General features: G+C 41.1%; 1 protein-coding gene across 8 annotated transcripts in view; it reads left to right on the top strand.

The window, feature by feature from the left end:
• Window positions 1-26159, top strand: part of Elk (Eag-like K[+] channel) — an 89186-nt gene that overhangs the window by 8332 nt on the left and 54695 nt on the right. For 2 of the 8 annotated variants that reach the window (XM_046611292.2, XM_046611289.2), the window contains exon 1: window positions 9844-9861. The exons of 2 other annotated variants lie outside the window; for them this stretch is intronic. Coding sequence is in view for 1 of the 6 variants with exons in the window: in XM_046611291.2 (XP_046467247.1) it covers window positions 19437-19455 (19 nt within the window). In the remaining 5 variants the exon portion in view is untranslated. Of the gene's footprint in view, window positions 1-9843; window positions 9862-17639; window positions 18067-18883; window positions 19456-26159 lie in introns of those variants that run through there. 4 more of the 8 variants (XM_046611298.2, XM_046611293.2, XM_046611294.2 and 1 more) reach the window with 3 other exon arrangements.

The raw sequence follows: 26159 nt of genomic DNA, 5'->3' as shown, positions 1-26159 counted from the left end.
TCCCAGCTAGAATAGAGCAATCTCATCTCCCGCATGGGTGACTATCATTGCCTTAGGTGAAAATGCCCCCGTTACGAAGTTCGATAATTTGTTTCATCATGGTTTCCAGTTCCCGTGCCTCGAGCCCGACGTTATTATAATTATGCATTCGTGCAATCCTCACGCGCGATCAAATATTCCTGAAATTTGAGAACATGTGGTTGACATTCCGAATTCCCCGCGGGCTTACGCCTTACGTATTATCTCATGCCCCGGAGGTTGCTCGGCATCGCAGAGTTCCCGGACCGACCAAACGACCCCTAAATTAAGAAAGCACGAGCATCGCGATTGAAATTTGGGCAAAAAAAAAAAAAAGTTCGTCCCAATCGTCGCATACCGTACGTTCAACTCCAAAAATCGAGTCACGCAAGGATCATTCAACGAGAATTCGCTATCGATGGAATCAATTGACTCTGTGGAGTCTCGAGGGTCGAGGTATGTACCTTGTGGAAAGTTTGGCCACCGAAATATGCGTGAATCGATCCTCCTCCCCCTCCTCCTTCTCCTCCTTCTCGCGGGTTTGGCGAAAGAGGGGGGCAGAGAGGAGGAGGGGCGGAGAGAATTGGAACAAGACGAAGCAGCATTGTAGAAATGAGAATAAGAAGGATGACAGAAGGTGAATGGAGTCTCATTAAAAAGCGATGTCTACTACTAAGAGAGCTGCGTACCAGGCCGAGGAGTCGCGTCGGGTCGGGGCTGCAATCCACCCGCTACAACTTTTGCAGGTCGATAAGTCGTCCACCCCCGCGAGTCTCGAACCTTCCGGGGCGAGAGTCCACGCGTCGACATTACCTGACGGCGTCTACGTAGGTGTGGAATGCATCTATGCACGGATTCTATGAAAGTGTACAGGCGCAAGTCACGACACGACACGGCACGACACGTCGCAGCATTGCGGCACAGTTTTCCCCGGCTTCTGCAGGCGTAGCTGATCGTGACTGGGGCACCGGTATCGGGTCAAACCGGGGCAACGCCACCGATAAGAATCGCAAGCGTCGTGGAGCCGATTTAACGAACCCGGAAGAATATTGCAAATCGTTGCTGCGGCATTCGACCCGCGTGCAGCCGAGTGCCGCTCTTATCGCTTTTCCGCAACTTCCTCTATACGGGGTTGAATTTCAGCTTGGGAAGACTCGGTTATCTTTCGATTTACGGAGGCTTCAACGCGATGCACGGACAACTGAAAAGTACCCCGACATCAGAGCTGTGGCGCCGGAAAACAATTAAAACCGCTGTAAGGAACCCCCCGCTCTCATTGTAATGCTCGAGGAGAAGGAAAACGAGTTTCTGGCTTTCGCAAAACTCTTGACTACGTATTATGAAATTTCATTTATCACAGTAATTGGTTCGCCGCTCTTCGGTATGTAAAATACAACACATATCACGATTATTATGCAATTAAAAGCAACGACAGAATGTACCTACAAATTTCTGTACCAATCAAAAACTCGGCAACCATGCATGAAAACCATGAGTCTTGAAAATTTCCAATTTCCCAATATCTTACATAATTCGAAAAGGTTGCGTCGCTGTAATTAATGATGATGAATTATATTCAGACTTTGTATACCATAAAGTGAACTTATGCTTTTGAATACAATTTAATTAAGCGCAAGCTGTTGGCGATAATGCAAATTAATTTGCGGTAAATCGCATCCAACGAAGTCGAATAACAAACAACACTGAAATCAATTACATACTAATAATCGCGTGTTTGATCATCCTCGGGAAATTATGAAGCTGGAAGGCCGGAATTCTAGCGATTCGTATGATTAGCAAACAAGCGGGAGAATCGATGATCGCATTTGCCGAAGTGAAGAAAGTTCGCTGGCATATTGAAATTTGTGTTACGCGCATAATTTTACGGTCCGCTATTCAAACTGCAGATGGGAAATACCCTCGAATGTTAAAATATTCGCCGTTATCGACTTTCATCGGAACTCTTCTGCGCTCCTCCTTCTTCCTTTCCATTTATATTGCAACCAGTTTAGATAAAAAGTCATTACGGCAATCCCAGTGGCAGCTGCACTCCACCGACATTAGAGTTATTTCAGATCCGACCTTTCCGCTCTCATCCCCCGGTTGTCCCTACAAGAAAAGGAGTTGCGATTTATCTCGGTGATTTTATCTCAGAGAAATTTATCCCGTGCGTTCTTCTATTGTTCTTCTACTTGGTGCTATTCGCTCTTGGTAAACACACACACACACACACACACACACACTCTGTAGGGGCATCCTAGGAGCTTTTGAGAGTGCTTGGTTAGAGGAAGCACTCCGAGTCCATCTCATACCGAGAAACTCGTCAATTAATTGAGACCACTTCAGACTTGAATTGATACAGGGAAAGGTGCAAACTTGAGAAATCGAACGAAATCCTTTCTCCGGAAAATGGGAGAGTTGGTTTGATCTGGGGGAGAGTTCAATGGGTACATAGTTTCAATCTTTCGTCGTTGTATTAGGTGCTGGAATTAATTAGTAGCGTTTTTTTCAAGTCAACAGATGTGTGAGATGTTACGAATTAATTCCAACACCTAATAACATAAGTCATGGATATCGCTCGTTGTCCAGTTTCAGTGAAGATTCATCATCCAATTTCTAAAGCTCCCGGAAACGAAGCCAATTCCATTAGTCTTGGAAAGAAATCAACTTTTGCATCTCTTGAAACCCGAAAAATACATTCAAAGAGTTTTCGCACGAGAAAGATCGTCGCGGAATTTTCCTGTCGAAAAAGCTATCCATTTGCTACACCAAACAAACAAAAATACACAAACGATGATATACCGAAATCTAGACTGTAAAATTACCATCAACTTATGCCTGCCATACTTGCGACATTTGCAATGTAAAAAATCGAGAGTTCCGCTTTATTTATTTCCACCTTGATTGTTCTGTCTATCTTAGCAGCCATTTAATTTTTTAATCCGCTGAGGAGATGGGTTGTTTTTCTTCAGTAGGTATTTATTCCACGAAGTAGCCTGAGAGTTGAACTTTTTTCCCTTAAATCCTGCTCCTTGTCTATTTGTTAAACTGTATTTAAAAAAGTAAATAATCTTGCAAAGGTGAGGGTGTATTTCCGGCTGTATCCCTGTTAACATCCATCCTCCCCCAACCTGCTTGACGATGGTAGATAAGCCACCTTAGGGTATAAGCTAAACACAAGTCTTTTTCACATCGCATCGTATAGCACATTTTATCGCGGTACCCCGCAACGGATGTGCGCTTGGCAGTTAAATTAGCCTGCAAATGTCGTCACGAAATATATTAAGGTGTACAGATGCCGTGTTATCGGTATCTTTTCTCCGGATTCTACAAGTCAAGCTTAATCCGAGGTAGTTTAGTGTTTTCAGTTTCCTCTTTTTGCCAAGTGAAGCTGTTGCTCTCGCATTGCGTGGGACAGAAACAAGTGCATCACATCCCGGATTCCATTCGACGATTAAACAAAGCAAGATTTTTTCATTGTGACTCGCGGAGTACGGTTTTCTTTATCGATTTCCAAGCGGAATAAGAGAGGTTTAAAAAGAGGAGAAAAAAATTACACCTGTCATTGGGAAAAGGGGAATGAAAATCCGCGGGCAGATTCGCGATGCTTCGGATCATTCCCTCCAAAATGGCTGCCGTTACGAATCCCTTGATCGTCGTTCGCGGTTATCCACGTACCCGCAAAATCCGATTAAGGTGTAATGCGCACCCATTGCATTGTTCTACATTATATCTATATATTGCATTAATTTATTAAATTGAATCTGGGTCTCGTTGCGATGCTAAGACGACGGTGTACCCGCCTACCGAACTTCCAAAGCCTTGAGTATATTGGTATATCGTTGCTAATTCAAACGAACGTTGATACCATCGACGAGGAGATGACTCATGTAGCGGGGTTCTCAGGACGATAAAAGCGGTGCTGTAGCTGATATCCAATATGTATATATATATAATATTGTATACACCGTACGAAGATACTTCCAAGAGTCGCTTTTAGATTTTTCGTTGAGAAATAACGTGGAAAAGTTTTTCCACTTCGGAGAAATGGAGGAAATGAAACTTTTCAACCTTCTTGAAACGACTCGTGGGTTAACGGGATGAACTCGAGACGGATTTCGCAAAGGAAAATGCACTCTCTCTGTGACCGCGCGAATCATGACGAAGCTCGAATGTAAATGAGCTCACATCTCATGTCAGCATACACATGTTATTTTTACATGCTGCTTTTTTGCGGTACACGCCGAGCCGGTTAGATTTATACAACAAACAATAAATGAGAGGAATATTTTAGAGCGGCGGAAAAGCGCCGTATTCCTACATCATCAGTACGCCCTGTACCTAAAAACCAACCCCTCGAGCCTTTGCGTTTTCACGGTTTGTAATCACTTTGCTTTGCTTTACTTTTCATCCACGTCAAACGGAGAGCAGAAGCTCGTGGTCGGCATACAGAGACTCACGTGCATGCCTGTCGTGAGTTTTCGGACTAACCAAAGGCTCTTCGTTTCTCTACTTCTGCCAATTCCACTTTGAAAATATCAAAGCTATAGGACACTCTGGATTTCGTTCTTAGTACGATTTATTTTTATGCATACTTGACCGATCTGAAAATAACAAAAGGATTTTCAATTTTATTCAACTCTTGTTCAAATTACATTGAAATTCGTCTTGGATTTTGTTCGGATCAGATAGGAAACTGCTGAACTGTGAAAATATTCAATCTTATTTTGTTTGGAACCGTCTACTGGCTTCAGGTCACGCCAATGTGACTTTGAAAAATCGGGAGATTATGCAGGCGTGATCTCGGGGACCAGGGAGTGGGCGCACAATAAAATAAGATTCATTTTATTGAGCTCAAGGATCAAAGCTCCGAATCTCGTCGGCTCTAAATGTCCGTGGGTGTCGGTAGTCTAGCCCTGACAGATAAAGAACCTTTCAAAGCCGGCAGAGAGGATGTGGAAAGTAAGGGAGTGGCAAGAAAACGCCAGAGTACATCATCATTCCGTTCTTTCACCGTTGAAGCATTTTTTCCTACATGGAAAAAAACAATAAGCTGGATCCGCAAGCATATATGTAGTCGAGCAACAAATTTTCTTGTTGTGACTACATTAATAATACGATTTGCTGCTCCAGCGAACTTTTGTTCCGTGAATCGCTTTACTTCTCCATCGACGTACGCTTTCTTAGTAAATGATAAGATGGGAGATAAACCTCCTATATAGCCGACTAGCCTCTGGTCGAAAAATTTCACTCATACTTCCGAGGTGTTTTTGTTTACAAGAAAATTCAACGTTAACCACTGATGTTAACACTTCTTAAGCGGGCTTACGTATCACAGTTAATAAAAAATTCACGGCGATCATCTTCCTATTTTTTTTTACCTTTCAGTACGAAATACACGTCACGAACAATTCACAGATAGTGATCGTGACTAAGTTGGGAAAACTGGAAAGTGGAAAATGAAAAATGGAAAATAATCCATGGCACCTCAGCGGCCTTTGAGGTGCAGGGAGGTGTGCCGTGATTTTAAAATTCATCCAATTGTGCTCAGATTCTGAACGCTTCGGCGAACATCCGCATTCCGTTTCAAAATTAGAGGCATGGAATATCAGCCGGGTATTATCCTGCAGAAGCGGCAGACTCGGAACCCGGTTTCCAAGTCAATTTGCATATCTACTCGTGTAACATTCAGTCGATCGAGGAAAGAAAAACCGTTCAGAGCTTTCGGAACTAGCTACAGTCAAGCTTTCACGATTTTACAATTGAACGTACGCGAGAGTTGTTTCGGTCCCTGATCATCGATTCCACATTCGGAAGTACGGATAGCCGTTCAAATAGACGTACGAATCACCGTCCAGGCTGCTACGCTGTATAACGTATTCCGGAGCTTTGAGCTTACGCGGCATAGTCTAATAGCGGGTGAAAGGGGCAGCTGTGTCGTATTCGATTACTCCTTGTAATGGGATTTTCGAAACTTTCCGCACGTACGGTCCGGCCAGTCATGTACAAAGTCCTTTTAGCATCGCAAACGTGTCTAATGGTCCATTTGTATAACCGTTCGCAACCCTCGCACCTTAATGCCTAGACCCCGGATGTGTCCGTGTCCTACTCTCGTTACGTACGGTACGACAATCAATTGGGATCGGAGACCTTGCAGCAGCGCTTGGATGTAACACATTGCTGCAGAGGGGCAAAATTCTCTGTTATAGGATACGGGTAGATGGGAAATGTGACAAAGTAGACAAATTGGGGTGATCAGTCTGGAAATTAAATTTATAAACATCAATTCATTTTATTTATACCCTTAGAAACATGTACGTACAACGTAACAAAACAATGCTCGCGGAAGAGTATCTTTGACATTTAATATTGAAAGGTTGCTCTCGGAATTTGATTCTTTTTCATTTAAATCGTATGAAGATGTCATTTTATTTACTTTTTCTTTTTTTTTTATTACTGCTCAGTCGCATTTGATATAAACTTGATCTCGAAGGAATTTTGTCAAGAATTAAAATTGGTGAATCCCGTAGCTCAAACAATTTAAAAGTTGTAAGCCTCGCAAGTGAATTTTGTGTGAAAATTTATCTTTCAACATCTTGAGCAAAAGTTACATATATATGTATATATAATCGACTTAATGAGCAAAATTCAAGTGACAATCTCTTGAGAAATTTAACTTTCCACAAAATACCTCCAGGATCAAGTACGTGTCATTAAATATGACCGAGTGGTAGCAATTAAAAACGGAGACATCTTCACTCGCGTGTAATTTAAGTGGGAAGACTTAGAATTTCGAGAGCGATTTGGCAAGGGTATTTTTCTTTTATTCCGCTTTGCAAAATGAGTCTCTCGGTTGGAGGTGGATAAAAATATTGTTTCCAAACGAAACACAATATCGCGAGTAACCGTTATCCGCTCCGGCTGCTCGTACACATGTGAACATACATTAAAGGCAACAAATTTGGTAACAGCATCCCGCAACTTCTTCCCCCTGAATTAGCATGCTTCCAAGATGGTCAGCTCACAGCTGTCAGTTCTGGTCCCAATAACATTCCGCCGATCCGCAGCTCCGTTAAATTCCGCGCCCCATTATCACGCAGCCAAGAAAATTGGCAACCCTTCCCGAAGCGCACGTACGACCACCAACTCCGAGTAAAATCGGGGGTGAAATTCCCGTCACGTAAAGTGAAACGTAACTTTCGTCACGGTTGACAAGATCACTTTTCCTTCCTTACACAACCGTCGTTTTATTTTCTGCTAAAAATAAATGAACATTCATTTGCACGGATGAATTACTCCGGCAAACACACTTCGGGGATGAGTAAATATTCAACCGAGCTATAGCTGTTTAATACCGGAGCGGAATTTTGTTCACCCTCAAATATCGCGGATCTACGGAACCGGGGGAAAAACGGAGCCGGTAATCCGGCGGGGAAGAAAACCTCCAGAATTTGTAGCATCCTGGATTTGCAAATGGAAAGGGGCACCTGCTGTTAGATCCATCGGGTTTCCGGCTACCCGAAAAACGATTCTTGGATAGAAATTGTACGCTAAGGGCTGCGGTTTGGGCCGTTGATTTTATCTCCTATTCCGAAAGGCCTTCGAAATTCACTCGAAAACAATCCCATCACCACCGTCCGGATCTACGGATAAACTCTGACGGTATCAGTGTCAGTAGGTTGCCCGAGCACCCGGGGTGGCTAACGGGCCCCAATTTCGATGAGACGAGCATCCCTTGCCGCAGGCTGAACGCTCTTATAATCGATATTCGTCGACTCTGTTCGGTTCCGAGTCAAAACCCCCGAGTCTGTGTCGCCCTTTGTCCATCTATTCATATCTGTGTCACTCGATGCATGGATGATGTTGCTGGTGCTGCGCTGCGGCAGCTCGGTTTATGGCGGAAAAAAAATTTGCATTACATTTTACTCCGTAGATTATATACCAGCAGCAGAGTCCGCTAATTGTGTGAGTTATGCTGTGAATCAAGCGATTATTGCTCGGAAATTAGACGTATAATTTTCCCTGAGTTACTCGAGAATCATCTTTGTACGGTATAATTGCCCATCAAAGAAGTTGTGTCAAATTTCTGAATCAAGTTACGAAGAGGGTATACGATTTGTATTACGCAGGTGTATACTTTCCAATTTATTCGGATTATTGTACTGGTTTTTCGTTTTTATCCTACACTTTTACGAAATTATTTAAATTCGCGCGCGAGAATTTTTGATTATGTTAAGAATCTATGATCAAGTATCAGAGAAAAACTTTGCAACGTTTAAAGCTTTCAAGTAATGTTGAAATCAGTCTTTCGAAAGATGCTCCAGGTGCTAAAATTTCTCTCGCGAGTATTTTCATTTCTCTCGTTTATGTTTTTGAACGAAGGAGGATCGTTTTTACACAGAAATCACTTCTACAGAGCAAATGTTGTTGCAATTTATTACCTTATGTGAAACGCGAAGCTCGTTGACCGTGTTTTTATGTCGGTATACGGTGTAAGTCTTCGTTTCAACTCGTGGTTCGTTCGCATATTATTTTATTTCATTCTGTTTTTGTTTTAATTTTTTTTTTTTTCTCTTGAAATGTTTCTTCTTTTTTTCTCTCTCTCTCTCTCTCTTTTAAACCTTTTTTGCTGCTTCGCAGTAAGTTCATTTAAACGAGGTTAAACTCGAGCAAACGGGACCGATCAAAGAAATGAAAATAACGCAGTCGTACCGTAGCAATTCCTCCGCTCTCTCAAGCGGGTTGATTTTTTTTCCTCTTGAAGCGATATCAAGAAGGTCGAAAATCTTGTGCCAAAAATCAACCTCTATATGAACTGAACTCTTGAAAAAATTCCACTTCACAAATGGGCTGCGCTTAATTAAAGAACTATAACATTCCATTTGTAATTAGTTTAATTAGAGGGATCATCGCTTGGCCGTATGATCACTCCTCTGCAAAATTGTAATTAAAACTCCTCGAGGTACGTAAGCTGTTTTCATTGGTAATCTCTTCTCTCGAATTTACGCTTTCTTTGAATTATTCTTGTGTTACAGTAACGAAGGTGTGTTTATTCAGTTCACCGTTACTTTAAGCTGAACCGACAAATGTTGAGATAAATAATTTCGTGCGTATTGGCTAACGCGCATGAAAAATATGCTCGTAATTAATCCCATGAACCGAAAATCTCAATTTCCTCTGTATATATACTATATACCCTACCTATGTATATGGCCGAGTTTGAAATCTGCCTGTTTCAGTTGTCGATGCAAATTTCTGCGCTACGTTATATTAACGGCTTCTACTTCACAGTTTGAACAAGTTTGCGGGAAGTTAACGAGTACATTCCGTATTCCGCCAGTACGCCGCGTAATTAGTTTACCCATTTCTTCCGCCAGAACTACATCATTGTTAGCATTTTTTTCTTTTCGTTTTTTTTTCAGAACTCACTCAACTGGCAACTAAAGCCTTGTTCGTGATCGATTGCCGAAATTTGTCGATAACCGTTTCACCGTCCAAGATTCCAAGGGTCTTATCTTGATTTTTGGAATTCGTATCATGCTTCGATTAGATTAACGACGAGTCACGGAAACGGGAGGCGTAACGAAAGCGTGAGAATGATGATTAATCACGCTGCCACGCTTCGCCATTATATCACGTTTTCCAACATAAAGAGCTGTTTTGCCAAGATCCACGAACAGGCCGCGTCCGTCACTCTTCTCGTATGTTTTTTACGACGAGCATCTTCGCGGCGCTATAAATAGCGGTTAAATAAGCTTGATACACTTATTGTCAGTGTCATCGACGACCAGTGCAGAAGAGTGATTTACCAACACCTCCTCATGGTATCGGGATCGAAAGGCAGTAAGTCTTGAACCCATCAAATACCGGCCTAAATTTATTAACGTTTGCCTTTTGAAACGTCGGTCACGCTTCCAGAAAACTAAGAGATTCGGAAAAGACCCATTTTCAACGGGTTGCAACACAGCGAGCTCCAATATTTTCTCAGCCTCTAAAAGCGTCTCAGAAACGCGTGGCGCCGCTTTGACGCTGTGCATGTGATTCTGGTCAGTGTCTTTCACGTCGAAGTCGATCTTACCCCGACAAAGATAAGCGAACGTCTAGCTAGTCAAGCTACAACGGTGAAAAAATGGCATATATTATATTACAAACCCACAATTCAATCTCGTCGCTAAACAAAACGATACGCCTGTATGTAACACATATATTCACGGATCTCACGGATCGGGGAAAACAATGCGAGTCACGCTTGCTTCGTTACGTACAACGAAACTCGTTTCGAAATAATTTTTGGCAAATTTTTAAGCAAACGCGATGTCATTTAACAAAAGATTTTTCGCGGCGAAAAATTTATTCGTCGAAATTCGAGTACATCGAAACCCTTGTTAATGTTAAACGGATATGTTATACAGTGAAAACAAAAACCAGCTGGTTCTGGGAGAAAAGTGCGAAGAAAATAGAAAAGTAACGTACGTAATTCAGGCTTATACAGTGAAATGAAAATTCGATCTTTTCACAGTCAAAAGATCCATCCATTTTTGTTGTTGATCAAATTATTGAGGAATATCGAGGAATTTACCAATTCCCGTGCCTCTTCAATTTTTCAACTCCGCCTTCTGGCTTCTGTAAACACATGCATCGGAATAATTACTCAAATTATACACGACGTAGGCTGCGGTGCAGCCATGAGAGAGACGAAAGACAGACACGCCAATTTCGTCGTCGACCTCGCTCGACTCTCTTGGATTTGCGGTTTCCGTCGGTATTGGACGTTGCATTACCGTCGCAAGCAGACTTCCGCGGATTATTCGGGGTCAGCGTTTTGTCGTCTTGACACCGAATGGAATAACGCACTCGGTGAGATGGTAATTCGATATCTCACGAGTTGATTCCGGGAGTGACATAATATCGAGTTTCGTTGTTAATTCATGGTGCGCGATGCACTCTTTCTCTCTCTCTCTCTCTCCGACAAATCTAACACGAAGCGGATCATCCGCCGAGATAGGGAGGCAGTTCTGCGTAGTATTGGTCAGTTATTCTTGGACAGACAACGTTCTATTCCTGTCCAGCAAATTCCTGGAAATAGCATGACTCGCTCAGCCTGAGGCCAAAAGTGCAATGGTCGCCGGGAGAGAGAGAGAGTGACTGCATCGAGATAAATATAATGTAGTACTGTAAGGGTGTAGGAAGAAACGGCTCGGGATGATTATTATCTACCCCTTTTCAATATCGCCTCGGGCTCTGAGATATCGCACAGCGGTTTCAATACCGCGACGATCTGTTACATACAGGAATAAAAATGCTCGTGACAAACTCGCTCGTCGTCAAAAAAAACACACGACGAAATGTTCTCCCCGGGTTTCCTGATGTGTGAAAAAGTGGCGGATTCAGATTCAACCGGTATAAATTCCGACGACGGTAAAATTCGAGCAATTCACTCTGATTTATAGCGAATTCAAATCTTCCTCTTTCCCTCTTTCTCTATTTCTCACTTTCTCTCATACAGATACACGTTCCTGTACATATGTATATGGGAAATTGAATATCAGGTCAATAACTCGCTGTTTTTCTCTTCCCTTGTACGATGTTAGACCGTTTGTTGAAATTTTTAAATACATGCCTCCTCGAAGCCCCGTTATATTTGTATATTACCAATTGATTAATGACAGTGTAGCGGACGATGAAGTCGAGGTATCACGTTGTTCCACGTGGTTGACCCGGTAGCATTTCTGTATTGTGCGCCAGTCTGTAACATCCGATGGCAAGTACCGCGGGGGTGGATTAATCCCTTACACGGCGTTATACCGCTGTATAGAAACCTGAATAAGCTCACAGGAGAAAAATAATCCCTGCCCTGCCATTTTCACTCTCGAGGATGAATTGATTATTCGCATTATATAGGGGAAGGGGGGGGGGGGGGGGGGGGGCAAAACGGGGTACTTAAGGAAATACTAAAATTTTGTGAACGTAAGTGTGTTAAATTTTCTTTTTTTCAGTTGCAAACAACGTAAATAATGTCAATTTTCAATTTCCAGTAAGACAAAATTTTTTATTCTTGCGGGCAAAATGGGGTACCCCTAAAAAAAGTAATTTTTTTTTTTCAAGTAAATAAAATGTGTGTGATGATTACTTTTTAAATTAACGTTAGTAATAAAATTTACTCTCAACATAATTTAAAAAAAGTTTTTTCTTGTTATTTTCATTTCTTTTATTTGTACACTTCTCGCAAAAATTAAGGGAACAACGAAATTTTCGAAATTTTTTGGTGATTTTCAACAGGCTGTATTTCAGTGAAAAATGGTCGTGCAAGAAATAAAAAAACAAAGCTTTTGAAGCTTGAAGACTCTAGTTTTTGAATTTTTTGGTTACAAATTTTTCGAAGCACCATTAGCCATGCAATCCTTGGATAAAGCACGGAGAAAAAATTTTCAAAATTTTTTACGTTTTTTCTTTCGCTCTACGGGCATGGAAAAATTTTTCCGAGCTAAACCAATGCATAGGTCGCATAGCCTGTTTATTCAGCTTCAAGATGCTTTTTTTTAAACCTCGATACGACTATTTGTTTTCGAGATATCGAATTTTGAATGCCAAAGCATCCTTTTTCACTCAACTGCTGATATCTCTGGAACTACTGGTCGCACAGCGAGCCGAAGGGCAGTTTCTTTTTCTGCAGAAAATTTCCTACAAAAATCTGTCAAGGTTGATGTCAAAAAAAATTTTTTTCCACCTGTAGCGTTAACGTGAAAAAAGAGCAAAAAAATGCCATTTTGCCTTTTTTTGGATAATTGACTGTATCTTCGTCAATATTGGGGGGAAAGCTTAGGTTAGAAGAAAATTTTACAGCCTAATGTACCCCAAAAGTTCCCCCAAATCGGTAGATCGATCGGTTCAGCGGTTTTCCTGGACCGATTGATTGAAATTTTGACAAAATTAAGAGAACAAGGTTCCTTAAGAAACAAAAACCTTGTTCCCTTGATTTTTTTAAAATTTCAATCAATCGGTCCAGGAAAACCGCTGAACCGATCAATCTACCGATTTAGGGGGACCTTTGGGGTACATTAGGCTGCAAAATTTTCTTCTAACCTAAGCTTTCCCCCCAATATTGACGAAGATACAGTCGATTATCCAAAAATTCTTTAAGAACCAAAAACCTTGTTCCCTTAATTTTTTCAAAATTTCAATCAATCGGTCCAGGAAAACCGCTGAACCGATCGATCTACCGATTTAGGGGGACCTTTGGGGTACATTAGGCTGTAAAATTTTCTTCTAACCTAAGCTTTTCCCCCCATATTGACGAAGATACAGTCAATTATCCAAAAAAAGGCAAAATGGCATTTTTTTGCTCTTTTTTCACGTTAACGCTACAGGTGGAAAAAAAATTTTTTTGACAATAACCTTGACAGATTTTTGTAGGAAATTTTCTGCAGAAAAAGAAACTGCCCTTCGGCTCGCTGTGCGACCAGTAGTTCCAGAGATATCAGCAGTTGAGTGAAAAAGGATCCTTTGGCATTCAAAATTCGATATCTCGAAAACAAATGGTCGTATCGAGGTTTAAAAAAAAGCATCTTGAAGCTGAATAAACAGGCTATGCGACCTATGCATTGGTTTAGCTCGGAAAAATTTTTCCATGCCCGTAGAGCGAAAGAAAAAACGTAAAAAATTTTGAAAATTTTTTCTTCGTGCTTTATCCAAGGATTGCATGGCTAATAGTGCTTCGAAAAATTTTCAACCAAAAAATTCAAAAACTAGAGTCTTCAAGCTTCAAAAGCTTTGTTTTTTCATTTCTTGCACGACCATTTTTCACTGAAATACAGCCTGTTGAAAATCACCAAAAAATTGCGAAAATTTTGTTGTTCCCTTAATTTTTGCGAGAAGTATATTTTTTCGCAAAACGTATAAAAATGTTTTTTTTTTAGCTTTTAATAGTGCAAAATGATGCTAGATGTCATTTTTGGCCATTTACGAAATTTTATCGAACAAAAAAATTTTTGCGAAATTTTTGGGGTACCCCATTTTTCCCGCCTACCCCGTTTTGCCCCCCCGCCCCCCTTCCCCTATTTGCAATTAAGGAGGTCGTCTCGTGTGATGGCTGTTTATTTCAAGGTTTTTTGAGTAACTTTTTAAAACCAATCATTGAAACAAAAACTCCTCATAACTTTCACGCTATATTTAGTGACGTATAAACGATCTTTTTAAATTTTTTGGCGACCAAATAGTGAATATAACTTAATGTATACGGCGCGACAAGAACGTGTGTAAAAACAAGTGTAGACCTAATATCTCAAGAAGCATTAAACCGATCCTGCCCAAATTCTTACAGCCTCTTTATTATACCTATACTAATCGCGAGAACTAGGATAATCATTATAGCTTTGATAGTTTTTATTTTACAAGCTGAACAAATGGAACAAAAATGCAAATTTCAAAGTTTTCTTGAAAAACAGAAACCAACTAAGCAATCATGATTATCCTAGTTCACGTGATTAGTATAGGTATAATAAAGAGGCTGTGAAAATTTGAGCAGCATCGCTCTAGTGCTTTTTGAAATATCATGTCTACACTTTTTTCTTTACATACAATCCTATCGGGCAGTATACATTACGTTATATTCAATATTTCGTCTCCAAAACATTCACAAAGTTTATTTAAATGTCAATAAGTATAGTGTGAATATTATGACAAATTTTATTTCAACGATTTGTCTTAAAAAAAGACCCCAAAAAGCCTGAAAAAAGCGTCCTTCACACCAGACGACCCCCTTAACGCGTCGAAGCGAAATACATCGGCGAGTGACTTGACTTGAGTGAAGAGTCGGCTAATCACCGGTAGGCGAATCACAAGCCGATAGCTCTGTTTGCCTTAGGTCGAGAAGGCATTAGGCGACCGACCTGTAAACAAGCTTAAAACCAGAGATTGACGCTTTGTTTCCAAGTTGTATAATTCTCACGCATAGAGTCTTCGGTGTAGGCCAGCTCGCCGTCGAGGTGATCAGTTATATCCATACGTACACCAGGTTTTGATTTATAGTATCCGCAAAGTTTGGCAATCGACCACCTGACACGTTTCTATAGATTAATTTGCCCGGTTAATCTCGCTGTCTATCAATCGTGAGCTAGGTGCAATGGATTAAACGCGGCGAGGTGAAATCTGTCTTCTCAGTGGTTGCCAATTAACTGAATTGTCACTGACACGCGATGTCCTATTTAACGCCTATTCATCTGCCGATATGAGCGAAACAAACAGATTCACGTACGCGATGAGTGTTGAGCTGAAAAGAAAAACGGTAACGTCGTAAGTTTCTAAAAACCGCCGAAGAATCTCACGGCTAATTTTCCGAGCATGAATTTTAGTTTTTTTTGTTCAAATCGTCACAATATGTATAATTCAGAGCTCAAGTGGCCACGAAATATTTCTTCGATACTTTTCTGGTATAATATCTCGCGATAAGTTGAGTCGCGATTCTGACCATTGAAATGTGTCGAACTTTGCAAGAAAATCTTCGCTACGATTCTGGCCGAGATGAAGATAGGCAAGGAATCGCGTGATCCTGCATAAATACTTGCCATTTTATCCGAGCGAAATCTTGTGGACAGTTTTCGTGAGATTTTAAGTTATTGGAAAATTGTTCCTTCTTTTCTTTTTTTTATATATTTGACAATTCTCCTCCGATGCTGGCGTAAAGTAGAACGTGAACTGAACCGGCACACGTATGAGGCCGAGGCGTATCTTTCGGTCGATACAAGCTTAAAATGCTGCTCGTGGTCGTTTTCAGAGTCCGCCGTAAAAGCGTGAAAATACGATGCAAAAGCACCCGGGATAAAACTCATCGGTTATTATCTTGAGCTGCCGAGTATAACGAATGTTCCGGCGGCTAATTGAGCGACATTGATTCGTCTCACTCTTCTTTTCTTCGATTTCCGTCGAACCGTGGTGGAATTAATCACGGCTTAACAACCCATTAAGATCGAAACCACAAATTAACCGGTTGACAAAAAATCGACTTTCATAGCAAAGCCTTGGTTAAGTGATCCCGCGATTAGAGCTACAAATTCACGATAATCTGTTGTTAATTCTTTAGCAAGTGGGCGTATTATCAGCGAACAATTATACGGCTCAATTTGCTGTCTACATCACCGTTACAATTTCCGAATCTATAATATACTTATAGATCTGCATCTATGGCCGCGAAAAAGATGGGAGCTTACTAAGCTTTACTCCCCTTCGGAATAACTTTTTTTATATCCGAACCCCATGTAATAATCGATACAGTCAACCACTCTCTCTCTCTTTCTTTCTCTCTCTCTCACTCTCTCCAGAGCCACCCTCGGTATTCCGGTTAAACCCTTTCGTGCGTGAAATTATTGTACACCATGTTTAGCATGCGTACGGTAATAGTTGATAAATTTTGAAATCACTGCAGGTTCATGACTCATAGGTCTGATTGTAATTATTCAGTGAGTAGAAAGCGGAGGACGGAAAATATAAAGCAGTATCAAAGTCTCTTCAGCTTAGCGATCAGCCGCTGTACCGGAAATATAATTGAATATGGAAATTTTTTCGTAAAATCTACACACTGAGATGAAAATCTCGTTCATTCAAATAACATTCATTTCAAACGAAGAAAAAACATGTTTGTACGTAAACCTAACAGACCTTTATTTATATCACCACTATTGATTTATTTGAACTTCGTTATTGACGATAAATAAATATTTACTAGCAAGAAATCGTTGTACCAAATAGATATTTTATTTACGGCGAATAAATATTTCTTTTAATTGAAACAATATCATATTCAAGTCGTTCCGATTAAATAATTCTTCTGGTAACAGTTTTTTTTTTTTTTTTTTTCTTTCCTTTTTAATTAATAAACCATTTTTCTGAGTGCAATATTCTTTTGCAAATTAATCCGATTTGAGCCGTTTGTGTTACGATTTTCCATTATTTTACATTAGAATTCTCTGTTGACGTGACTGAAGAATATATATATTTCTATCCACTCAAAGTGATTTGTTTTTTTTATTGTTTTTCTCTCATCAATTTATTATTACACATACAGACGATCAGCTTATCTACCGAACAGATAAGCGATAAATCCCAACGAAACAAAAGGAAATAAATAACTGGTCAGTTGTGAGAACAAAAACTTGGAAAGGAATAGCCAAATGCTCGAACGACGAAGCTAAGTCTTGTCCCATGAATACACGAACTATACTATCCCTTTTCGATCCTCTTAAGCTGAATTATTAATTCGCCCTGCGTTTAACCGCCCGTGGGAAACCGCCATTGCACGGCGTCTCGTTTGGGGGCAGAGAACCGGGCAGGGATGAAAGGGCTTGAACTCCTCCTCGGGTGTTTTGCTAATCGAAATCGCCTCGCGAACGTCGGTGCAGCGTCCGGTTATCGTCGCGTCGCCGGAGTCCCGCCCTGGTCCTTTGACCTCTGCAGGAAGAATCGGCCGCGGGTCGCCGGGCGCCCTCGGGCTCGCTTATAGCCTCCCCTTGGATCGCCACCCTCCTCGGTTTTCCACATGTTGCGCGTGCCTCGCGGGGCGCAAGTCTGCCAGGAGTGCCCGGGACATCAGGAGGATAGAGACCGGCAGCTCTCCCCTCGTCGCTCTCTCGGTTAGTTACGCGGGTGCCGCAGCGAATGGCGTACCTCGCAAACTTTTACCTCGAACACCCGATATACGCGTTATATCTGTCAAAACGGGGCAGCGATTATCTCGGTTTGTTTTACCAACGCCGCTAGTTTTTAACACCGAGTCCGAAAGTAGCGCGCGCGGTGTATAAATTGAGATATAAATCATCCGACGCGAGTGCGCGCGGTTTACGGTTTACTTTTTTTCATCGATAACGAAGTATTGAATATAAATTGCTAGGGAAGAAAAAAAGTAAACAATTTGTTGTCCTTTCGTTGGTTCAAACAACCGTTGTAACAATCAGTTGAGTGCGTCGTGCCGACAGGTGTATGATAAGTGCTGGACCGACATGCTGGACCAGTGAGAGTTCTCGATCCTTTGAAAAGGTTCGTATGCATATGTACAATGTACGTGACTATGTCGCTACGTCGCCATACTACTTGTTGATGAGATTCCCCCAGTCCGAGACGCCGCAGGATCACTAACGTTTAAGTCGGGGGAGAGATAAATCGACGAATATAGTTCTCACATTCATGCATCAGAACTCTCCCTTGAAAACGAATTATAATAACGGCCTCTTATTGAACACGTACCGTCGACTTTTCGTTCACACTTACGGCCTCGAATGAATAAATTATGTGAAGATTAAGCTAGTAACGTTACTGTAACGATGGACGTGTAGCAAAAATCACTAATTCGCGTCTTTGTAACTTAACGAAATTTAGCAAAGCATTTTAAAGAAAATATACACTAATTTTGAAAAGCCAACACTCCTTGAAAGTCGTCTTAAAATTTACCAATCGTGATTTTTTCTCCAGTACAGCGTACAGAGTTACATTATCTTCCGTTGATTTTGCGAGAGATTCTCAGTCCACTCCTTGCCAGTATTCTAGTATTCGCAATTTATTGAAAAACTACGAGAAGTCGGAGGGAAAGAAATGCAAAATTGGCAAAAATATGTTGTACTACGTACACGCAAGGATTCCGGGAACTGCAAAGTGCAGTAGTGCAAAATATCGCAAGTGTGTAATTTCGTGTAGGAATTTACGCCCGGGTTGAACGCTAAAGACGTTGTACTGCACGGTGGGGCTTCTGTACAGCGGCGGTTCTCTATTTTTATTTTTATATATGTAATTTGGGACAAGAGTGTAAGACTAATAAAGATCGGGCGAGGAGCGTGCGTCCGGATCAGTTGTGCCGCGGCTTTCGTGCGAAATGGAACTTTTCAAGTGCAATACGCGATTTTAGCCGTGTGGCATCCGCACGCTTCTCTCTCTCTCTCTCTCTGTAGCATATATATCCCGTATTCCCGGTCTAATTTCGACCGGTGAAATTACGCTTGGTTGGATGCACGCAAGTCGCAACCCTCCCCCACCCCTCCCTCTGTTGTGTCGTTGAAATCCGGCAGCGATAAGATAACGCCGTGGATGTAATCGGTCGGTCGAATAAAGTGCCGGTTATCGATTGACTTTCGATTTGTCTTGGTGGTTTTCCCCCTGAAATTTATTTTTTCCCTTTTTTCTTTCTCCACTTTTACGCGAAATATCTGCACACATGTCAGATATCTATACATATATATGCTCGCAACTTGACGGCGATAACGAACGGATCGTTAGCGCGCAGGATGAACGATAAATTCTCACTTTACTCCGGGCGTTATCCGATAGTGCAGCGTACGTCGTCCTGTCGACGGAAGGAATCCCGAGAGATTTGCGATTGAAAACTTTGAGGATTAGGAGCCGGGGTCAGGATACAGTGCCGAGATAAACGAGGGGAAATGTTCGTGCGAAAACACGGTGAGTCGAATTCTTTCGCCAATTACACCTAACCCTGCAGAGGAAAGTTCAATTTTAATGGGAATAAACCGGTTGGATAATTTGTTTGTTCACAACAACCCATTTTTTATTACGGTTCGTAATAAATTTTTATCCAATGAAACAAAATTTTCCTCCTCATGCCAGGTAAATTGTTTGATAGGTTCACATACAAACATCATTTTTTTCCTCATATCAAACGTCGAACAATTATTTACTGAGTGTAAATCGCGTGATTTTTACCGCATATTACGGACAATGAATTTGGGCCCGTTTTTATCGCCTCACATCGATCGCACCTATCATTCCTCTAGTACGTATATAAGTAAAATATATATTGCGGGTCTATTTTTTCCCGCGAAATTTCATCGTCAACCGAAACTCGGAATCCACGGCTCGTGTCTCCAGCTTTGTCCATTCCTCTGTCAAACGGCGACGTTTTGAACGCTTTGCCAAGGCTAAAAAGAACCGAGCAGATGTGGAGCACCTGTTAAAACCGCGGGATCTAGACTATACGCGAGGCCCCGAGGCGAGAAAGACGAGACAGGATCCCAGGTGCGAAATTCTAGGGTCTGAGTGCTTTTTGGCAAAAATTTATCGCCCACCTTCGCTCAGCCAAACCCCATGCTTTAAGGTATCGATCCGCTTTTTGTCGGATGAACCAGCTACGATCGCTTTGTCGTAACTGATGGATCACCCTATAAGACGTAATATAATGCGCGTGAGATATTTTTCTTGAAAGTTTTACTCAATTTTTACCAACCCCCTTCAATCATCCGTAAACTACAACCTCATCTTCGGTGAATTTTTTCGTCTCTATTCAACGGGATTCGGGATTTATAATAAATGCACGTTCAATTAGGTTCTCTATGCACTGTAAGGTATAACTGTTTTTGGTAAGATTGAGATTTTTGAATGTGAAAAATTAAAGTGATACGTTTTCATTTATTGATTGTAGAGCAAGTCGTTGTAAGAATTAAAATTCACCCTTCTCTGATTCGATTTGTTTGATTATATTATCCAAGTCTTTGGAAACGATATTTCTGTAATGACTACGTTAAGAAAATAAATATTGATAGAAATTTAATCGATTGATTTTCGTTACTTTTTTGCACTTGTCTTGGCATTCCGTGAATTGTTAAATAGTAAAAAGATTGTTCTACTACGCGCAGACGCGAAGATAGATTAGAAAAATGTGAACCCAATATCGTACAATTTTTTGCGTAAATATTTAAGGCTTAAACCTCTCATCCTTATCGTGCAGGTAAAAGCTTACGGGTATCTGGAGCTCAGAGGATTACTACTACTTTTCACCGCGTGGTTAATGGAAAACATGGGACAAAAAACTAGGGTAATTAGTTACTTGACCATGCCGAGGATTAATATTCCACAAATTCGAGCCGTATTTTTTTTTTTTTTTTTTTTTTATGCCGTACGTGACTTCAATTTGAAAAAAAATAATCTCTATATTTTCCCGAGGTAAAATCTATTTGTGGAATAATATTTTGCTTTAAATTTTTTCATCGTTAATCGAAGGAGAAATTCATTTGACAGTAATAGGTTTCCTACGTTATAGATGTTGCAATTTTTTTTTTTAAATATTGTGACATGTTTTTCCCATCACGCGCTCGCGTTTCGTAATAAATTCAATTTTCTTCATCGTAGCAACAATTTCCTATCAACGAGAACAACAATTAATTTCATTTTTTGCACAGTTATAACAAAAAATGCGACGATATATTTTCGTAAAAAAATTTATACTGTTCGTAAATATTGTTGAATCAAAGAAAGGAGAGCAGAAATTCTGTTTGCACTCTGCAGGTACCGCCAGATGAGAACGAATAATTTGTTTTCTTCAAATATCGTCGATTTCGTCTGATCCAGCATCGCTTAAGACTACTTGAATTTGGAACAGACTGTCAGTTATACGGTCGACTTTACTTTGAGTGCCTCCAACTATGCGCGTATGTCAACGTGTCGCTGATCTTCTCACACGATCATACCTCAAAGGATCATCGAACCGCTGAGACAGACGGGGAATATTTTGTTATGAAAATATAATCTCGAGAAATCCACTATATCACACAGCAAACGTATTATACGAATGCTCTTTGACAGCGTCTGTAGGACAAACTCGATCACGACAAGTTGGCACAAAAATCACTCTAAGGTCTCTGAGTCAATTAAATGCACACGCACTGCTTCGTGTTTCCCTCGATTCATCTTCCTACAACCGTTGTCGATCTAATCTAATTGTTGCTAATTCAATCTCTTGTTACACGCGAATCGAAAGTTATTATTCGACAAAAGGTATCTACAGCGTATTGATTTTCTTTTCGTTGAAATGGGATTTCAAATTATGTTGAAAAATAGCGTAAATGTAATTTTAACAGCTTTTTTCCACTTTTCCTTCTTCAAAGTCAATTTACAGATAAACCTACAAACGTGCTAATTCAGAATCTGCGTATCCAAATTCGTATTCCGCTTAATATTTTCGTCAGTCTGTACGATATTTCTATCCACACGGCTTAGAGTGTAGTTCTTTCATGAAAGGAGACAGGTATTAGGCCTGGCCAGAATCCTCGAGATTGGATTTTCTGCAATTTCTTACGGGATCTGCCGATTTAGCAACGGCAAACTTGCAAGACTTTTCATCGACTACGACTTTTCGAGATCAGTTTTCCACGGATAGTTGTACCTAGTTATATCCCGGCTGTCTACGCGTCTTGCATCGTCGTTTCTAGACTGCAGGGGCTAACGGACGAGTAATCCGCTAAAGTATCAAAGTCTTTACTACGTAGGATGCGATACATCACGGAGTAAAAGGGGATCGGGATTCGAAACTTTTCTCATCGCCTATCACTGTTCCGAAGTTTTTACACTGCGAACAAACGTTTCGCCGCGCATCCCGTTCGCGAAAATGCACTGCGGGGAAAAACGGTTATAAGTGTAATGTTAATAACAGTAATGACAGTTACGTCAATCGTCAACTCGGAAAATTATCGGTGAAAAGCGAGATGAGAGTTATCGCGAACTCGGTGATTTGACGGAGCTGCTGTATACGGATCGCTGGCCCCAATCCAAGTCGAGCCGCGGTTGGCTTCGCAATTCGAAAGATCACGCGAGCTTTTCTCTACACGTCCGTGATTCGACTTGATTCACGATGATCGTTTAAAAAATTCCCTCCGAATCTCTCGGCTCTTCGTTTTGTCAAATCAAACGTCTGTTTACGGCTGACCCAACATGGCTGACCTAAATTTACTGTCGCTACTTCGCATCGAAATATATCCAACCGGTCCATAAAAACCTAGCTTAAGGCACCTGTTTGGATTGAAGGAACGCATTACGTTGCAAAGAAAAATTTGGACATTTATACTCAGCTTTTATTGATATATATTCTTCATGCGGTACTTTGGGAAATTGAATCAGAGATCGTCGAATGTCGAGGAATTGCATTCCTTGAACTATGTATTTATATAAAAAAAAGGATAGTTTTTTCAACGCTAATGAAATTAAAATATTTCCCGCATGACCGTGCGCGTATTCGATCCAAGCCATCCAAATGGTTAATTTTTTTACCTGCAGGATTGAAACAAGTTTGCCAAGTCGAGTGGGTGGCCTCGTTTGTTTTGGGCTAAAAATATGTCTAGTAAAAATTTGACGTTTGACGGTGAAAACGGTGATGCGATCACATGCGGGCTCACTGCCATATCAACAAAAGTATGTAGATTGTTGACTTGTTGACGGTTTATCAATATGCAAATACGGTATAACAGATATAAAGATGCATGCGAGTTCATTTTACGCAGTGTTGTTTATTTTTCCTCCTCTTATAAATAAACCATTCAATAAATAAGCGTAATAATCGTTAAAGGTTTTTACGAGAGCAAGCCTTTCGAATAATATTTCACAACGATCGTAAAATATTATATTTTCATCGCCCACCAAGCTCTTTCCAATTTCTCTTTTTTTCGTCACCTCGTTCTAGCAACGTTCTGTATCAACTTTTCTCGGCCTCCTCCAAACTTCGACTAGCAGATTATCCGCATACAGCCGATTATGCGGCGCGTTTCAATTAACGCCCTGCGATACAAGCGCACCGCATTGTATCCACGCGGTGGAAGAACAGCCTCGAGCCTTGAATGGGTCGAACAAAGTCTCGGAACACAATGTAACGCGTACGAAACAAACAACCCACATCTGTGTACCGTCTTGTTCACGTTCGCGCTGCCCATCGTCTGCAGACGTTCTTCCTGACAGTAGCGGGTATTGTGTACTTAACTCTCCGGGAGCCAGATCTCCGAGACGTTTCATGTTCCGGCAGATTTCATTCGGACGCCCACAGGATTTCGGTTAAGTGAACTAGCGATAATAATCAAGACGCGCAATCAAGGCTGCAATTATTTCCTACGACCAACAACCTCGATATGATGATACGTGAGCTGTTCTGTTTGTGTATTTTAAAATTCGTAATTAATATTTATTATAATTCAGGGTGCGTCTTAAATTGGAGTTTGTTCAAGGCGCGAGTGATGCTATAAGTCGCTGATGTGACAAGCGATTTTGCTTGTTCAACAAGTCAAACATTTCATTAATCAAATGCAAGCCTCGCATCATCCGGGAATTCAAAACGTGTAACGTAACGCAGCGCGTCAATTACGCCGAGGTAAACTCGGAATAGTGGGAATATTCGTCGAGGGTTCCCTGTCAAAATGATAACGCATCCGCTTCGTCCGTACGGGTAACGAAATGAATCGATATAGTGACGAACGCGTACGTTAACATTACGGTGGGAAAACGGGATTTCGGTCCGATGGGTTGTATCTGAAAAAGCTTTTGCCGAGAATATCTACTGCAGCCTTATCCGATTCTCCGCACCGACCCCGATTCATCATTTGGAATCAACATTTCGTTCGCCAATTTCCGATGTATATCTATTTCTTTTTTTTTTTTTTTTATGTTTCTTTTTCTCGCCAATTTCCTCGCGCAGCAAAATACGAAGCATCATCGAATATCGCTGCTTCTTCTCATCCATTCGACAAAATCATTATTTCTGCAAGCTGCTCTACGCGTATCGGAAGCATTCCCATTTATAACATGTGACGTAAGTTTCGGAATGATTGATTAACGCAACGCTCGCAGTTTCTGGGTATCAATACGAGCTATAGATTTTCGTCAAGGTAAAATTTATTTCAGGGCCACGGTTTGATCGTGCGTAAATATAATTGTTTATATGCTGTAAATTATCGCCTGTACTACTATCCGTGTGTTTGTGTTTTGCATTTGCACTTTTATATTCACAAACGGCCGAGCAGAATATACCGGAGAACTTACGATCTGTGCTGCAGAAAAAACGAGCTAAAGTTTCTTCCCCCTTTTTTAACGCGCTATTTATTGTCCTTGTTAAACACGCTCAAAGAAAGTATCATAACGCGTGCGTTTTCAGCGAGGGATATTCCTTCAGGGAGAGAGGTTTATTTAAAACCCGGTAGAGAACTCTGCAGAGGAGTAAAAAATACGTAGATGTTTTAGGTATAGATTACATGTTTGGAAATTGCACATCTTGCGGAAACACGTTTCTCCTTCGCGTAATAATATTTTGATTCGCCACCGTCTGAGTCGAGCCTCCAAAAACTTCCAATTCGTTGTTACAACGACCGCGGTTATACAACACTGAGATTATTTCGATGGTCGCAAGACGAGTCGATGATTTGCTTCGTGATATCACTCGAAATTCATTTGGCGGAAGAAACTTGGTCATTTTTCGATCGTTGGCACTAAAAACGATCGGCGCACTGCCGGAAGTTTAAAGACTGGTTAGTCCGGAGAAGAGGATTTACCTACTAATCGTAAATAATTAACTCTGGAATATGGTAATTCAAAGGCCGTATAACCCAGTGCGGATATCACGGTTAATTTCGCGATGTCGCGGATATTCAACGGCATGCACGCTACATTCACCGTCCTCGGAGATTAACGATAAGCTTCAATTTAAGACGCGCTAATACGAAGTTGGAAACAAGGGATGATGGCTGTCCCGACATTGCCAACCTTGCGGATAACGCCTATTATCCATTCATCTCCATAAATTTCGAGCGTTAAAACTTGACGAAAACACCTTATCAACGAATTTACAATCAGCGGCTGTGCGTACGTTACGTTAAAATTAGATCGCGCAAAAGAGGCACACTTAATTCGTTTCAAATTTTTGACGCCCTGCCAAGTGGTCGGCGATGCTCGTGAATCGTCCGGAATACAACAACCGGAGCTTCGAATTAAACACGTGCTCAGGCAATGCGTGACGCGATGTTAAGTGGTGCGAAAAAGCTTCATTCATTTTTAGTGAGATCGATATATCGCATGACGGTTTATTTCAGACCTCTGTTGATATTTGCGCCGAATCAAATATGCGGTCACGGATCAATGGCCTGCTTCTTGCCAGAATGTCGCTGATTCTTTCGCTGCTTTATTCATACCTGCAAATTCTAATGGTACGCATTCACCGATAACAGTCAATTTTCACCGATTTGCGTTCAGAGATGACCAAATCAATGATCGAGCCAAAGCAATATTGTTACTCTTGCGCTTGATGTTTTAAACATCCGAAATTTTCGCACAATCTTCGTTCGAAAATTTCAAAACTCCGCCACTGACAACGATTTTTACGCGACAAATTTTTCGTTCTT

This window comes from Neodiprion pinetum, chromosome 2 (genome assembly GCF_021155775.2).
Source record: "Neodiprion pinetum isolate iyNeoPine1 chromosome 2, iyNeoPine1.2, whole genome shotgun sequence".
NCBI classification, from domain to species: domain Eukaryota; kingdom Metazoa; phylum Arthropoda; class Insecta; order Hymenoptera; family Diprionidae; genus Neodiprion; species Neodiprion pinetum.
This window is presented reverse-complemented; position numbering and strand designations above follow the sequence as displayed.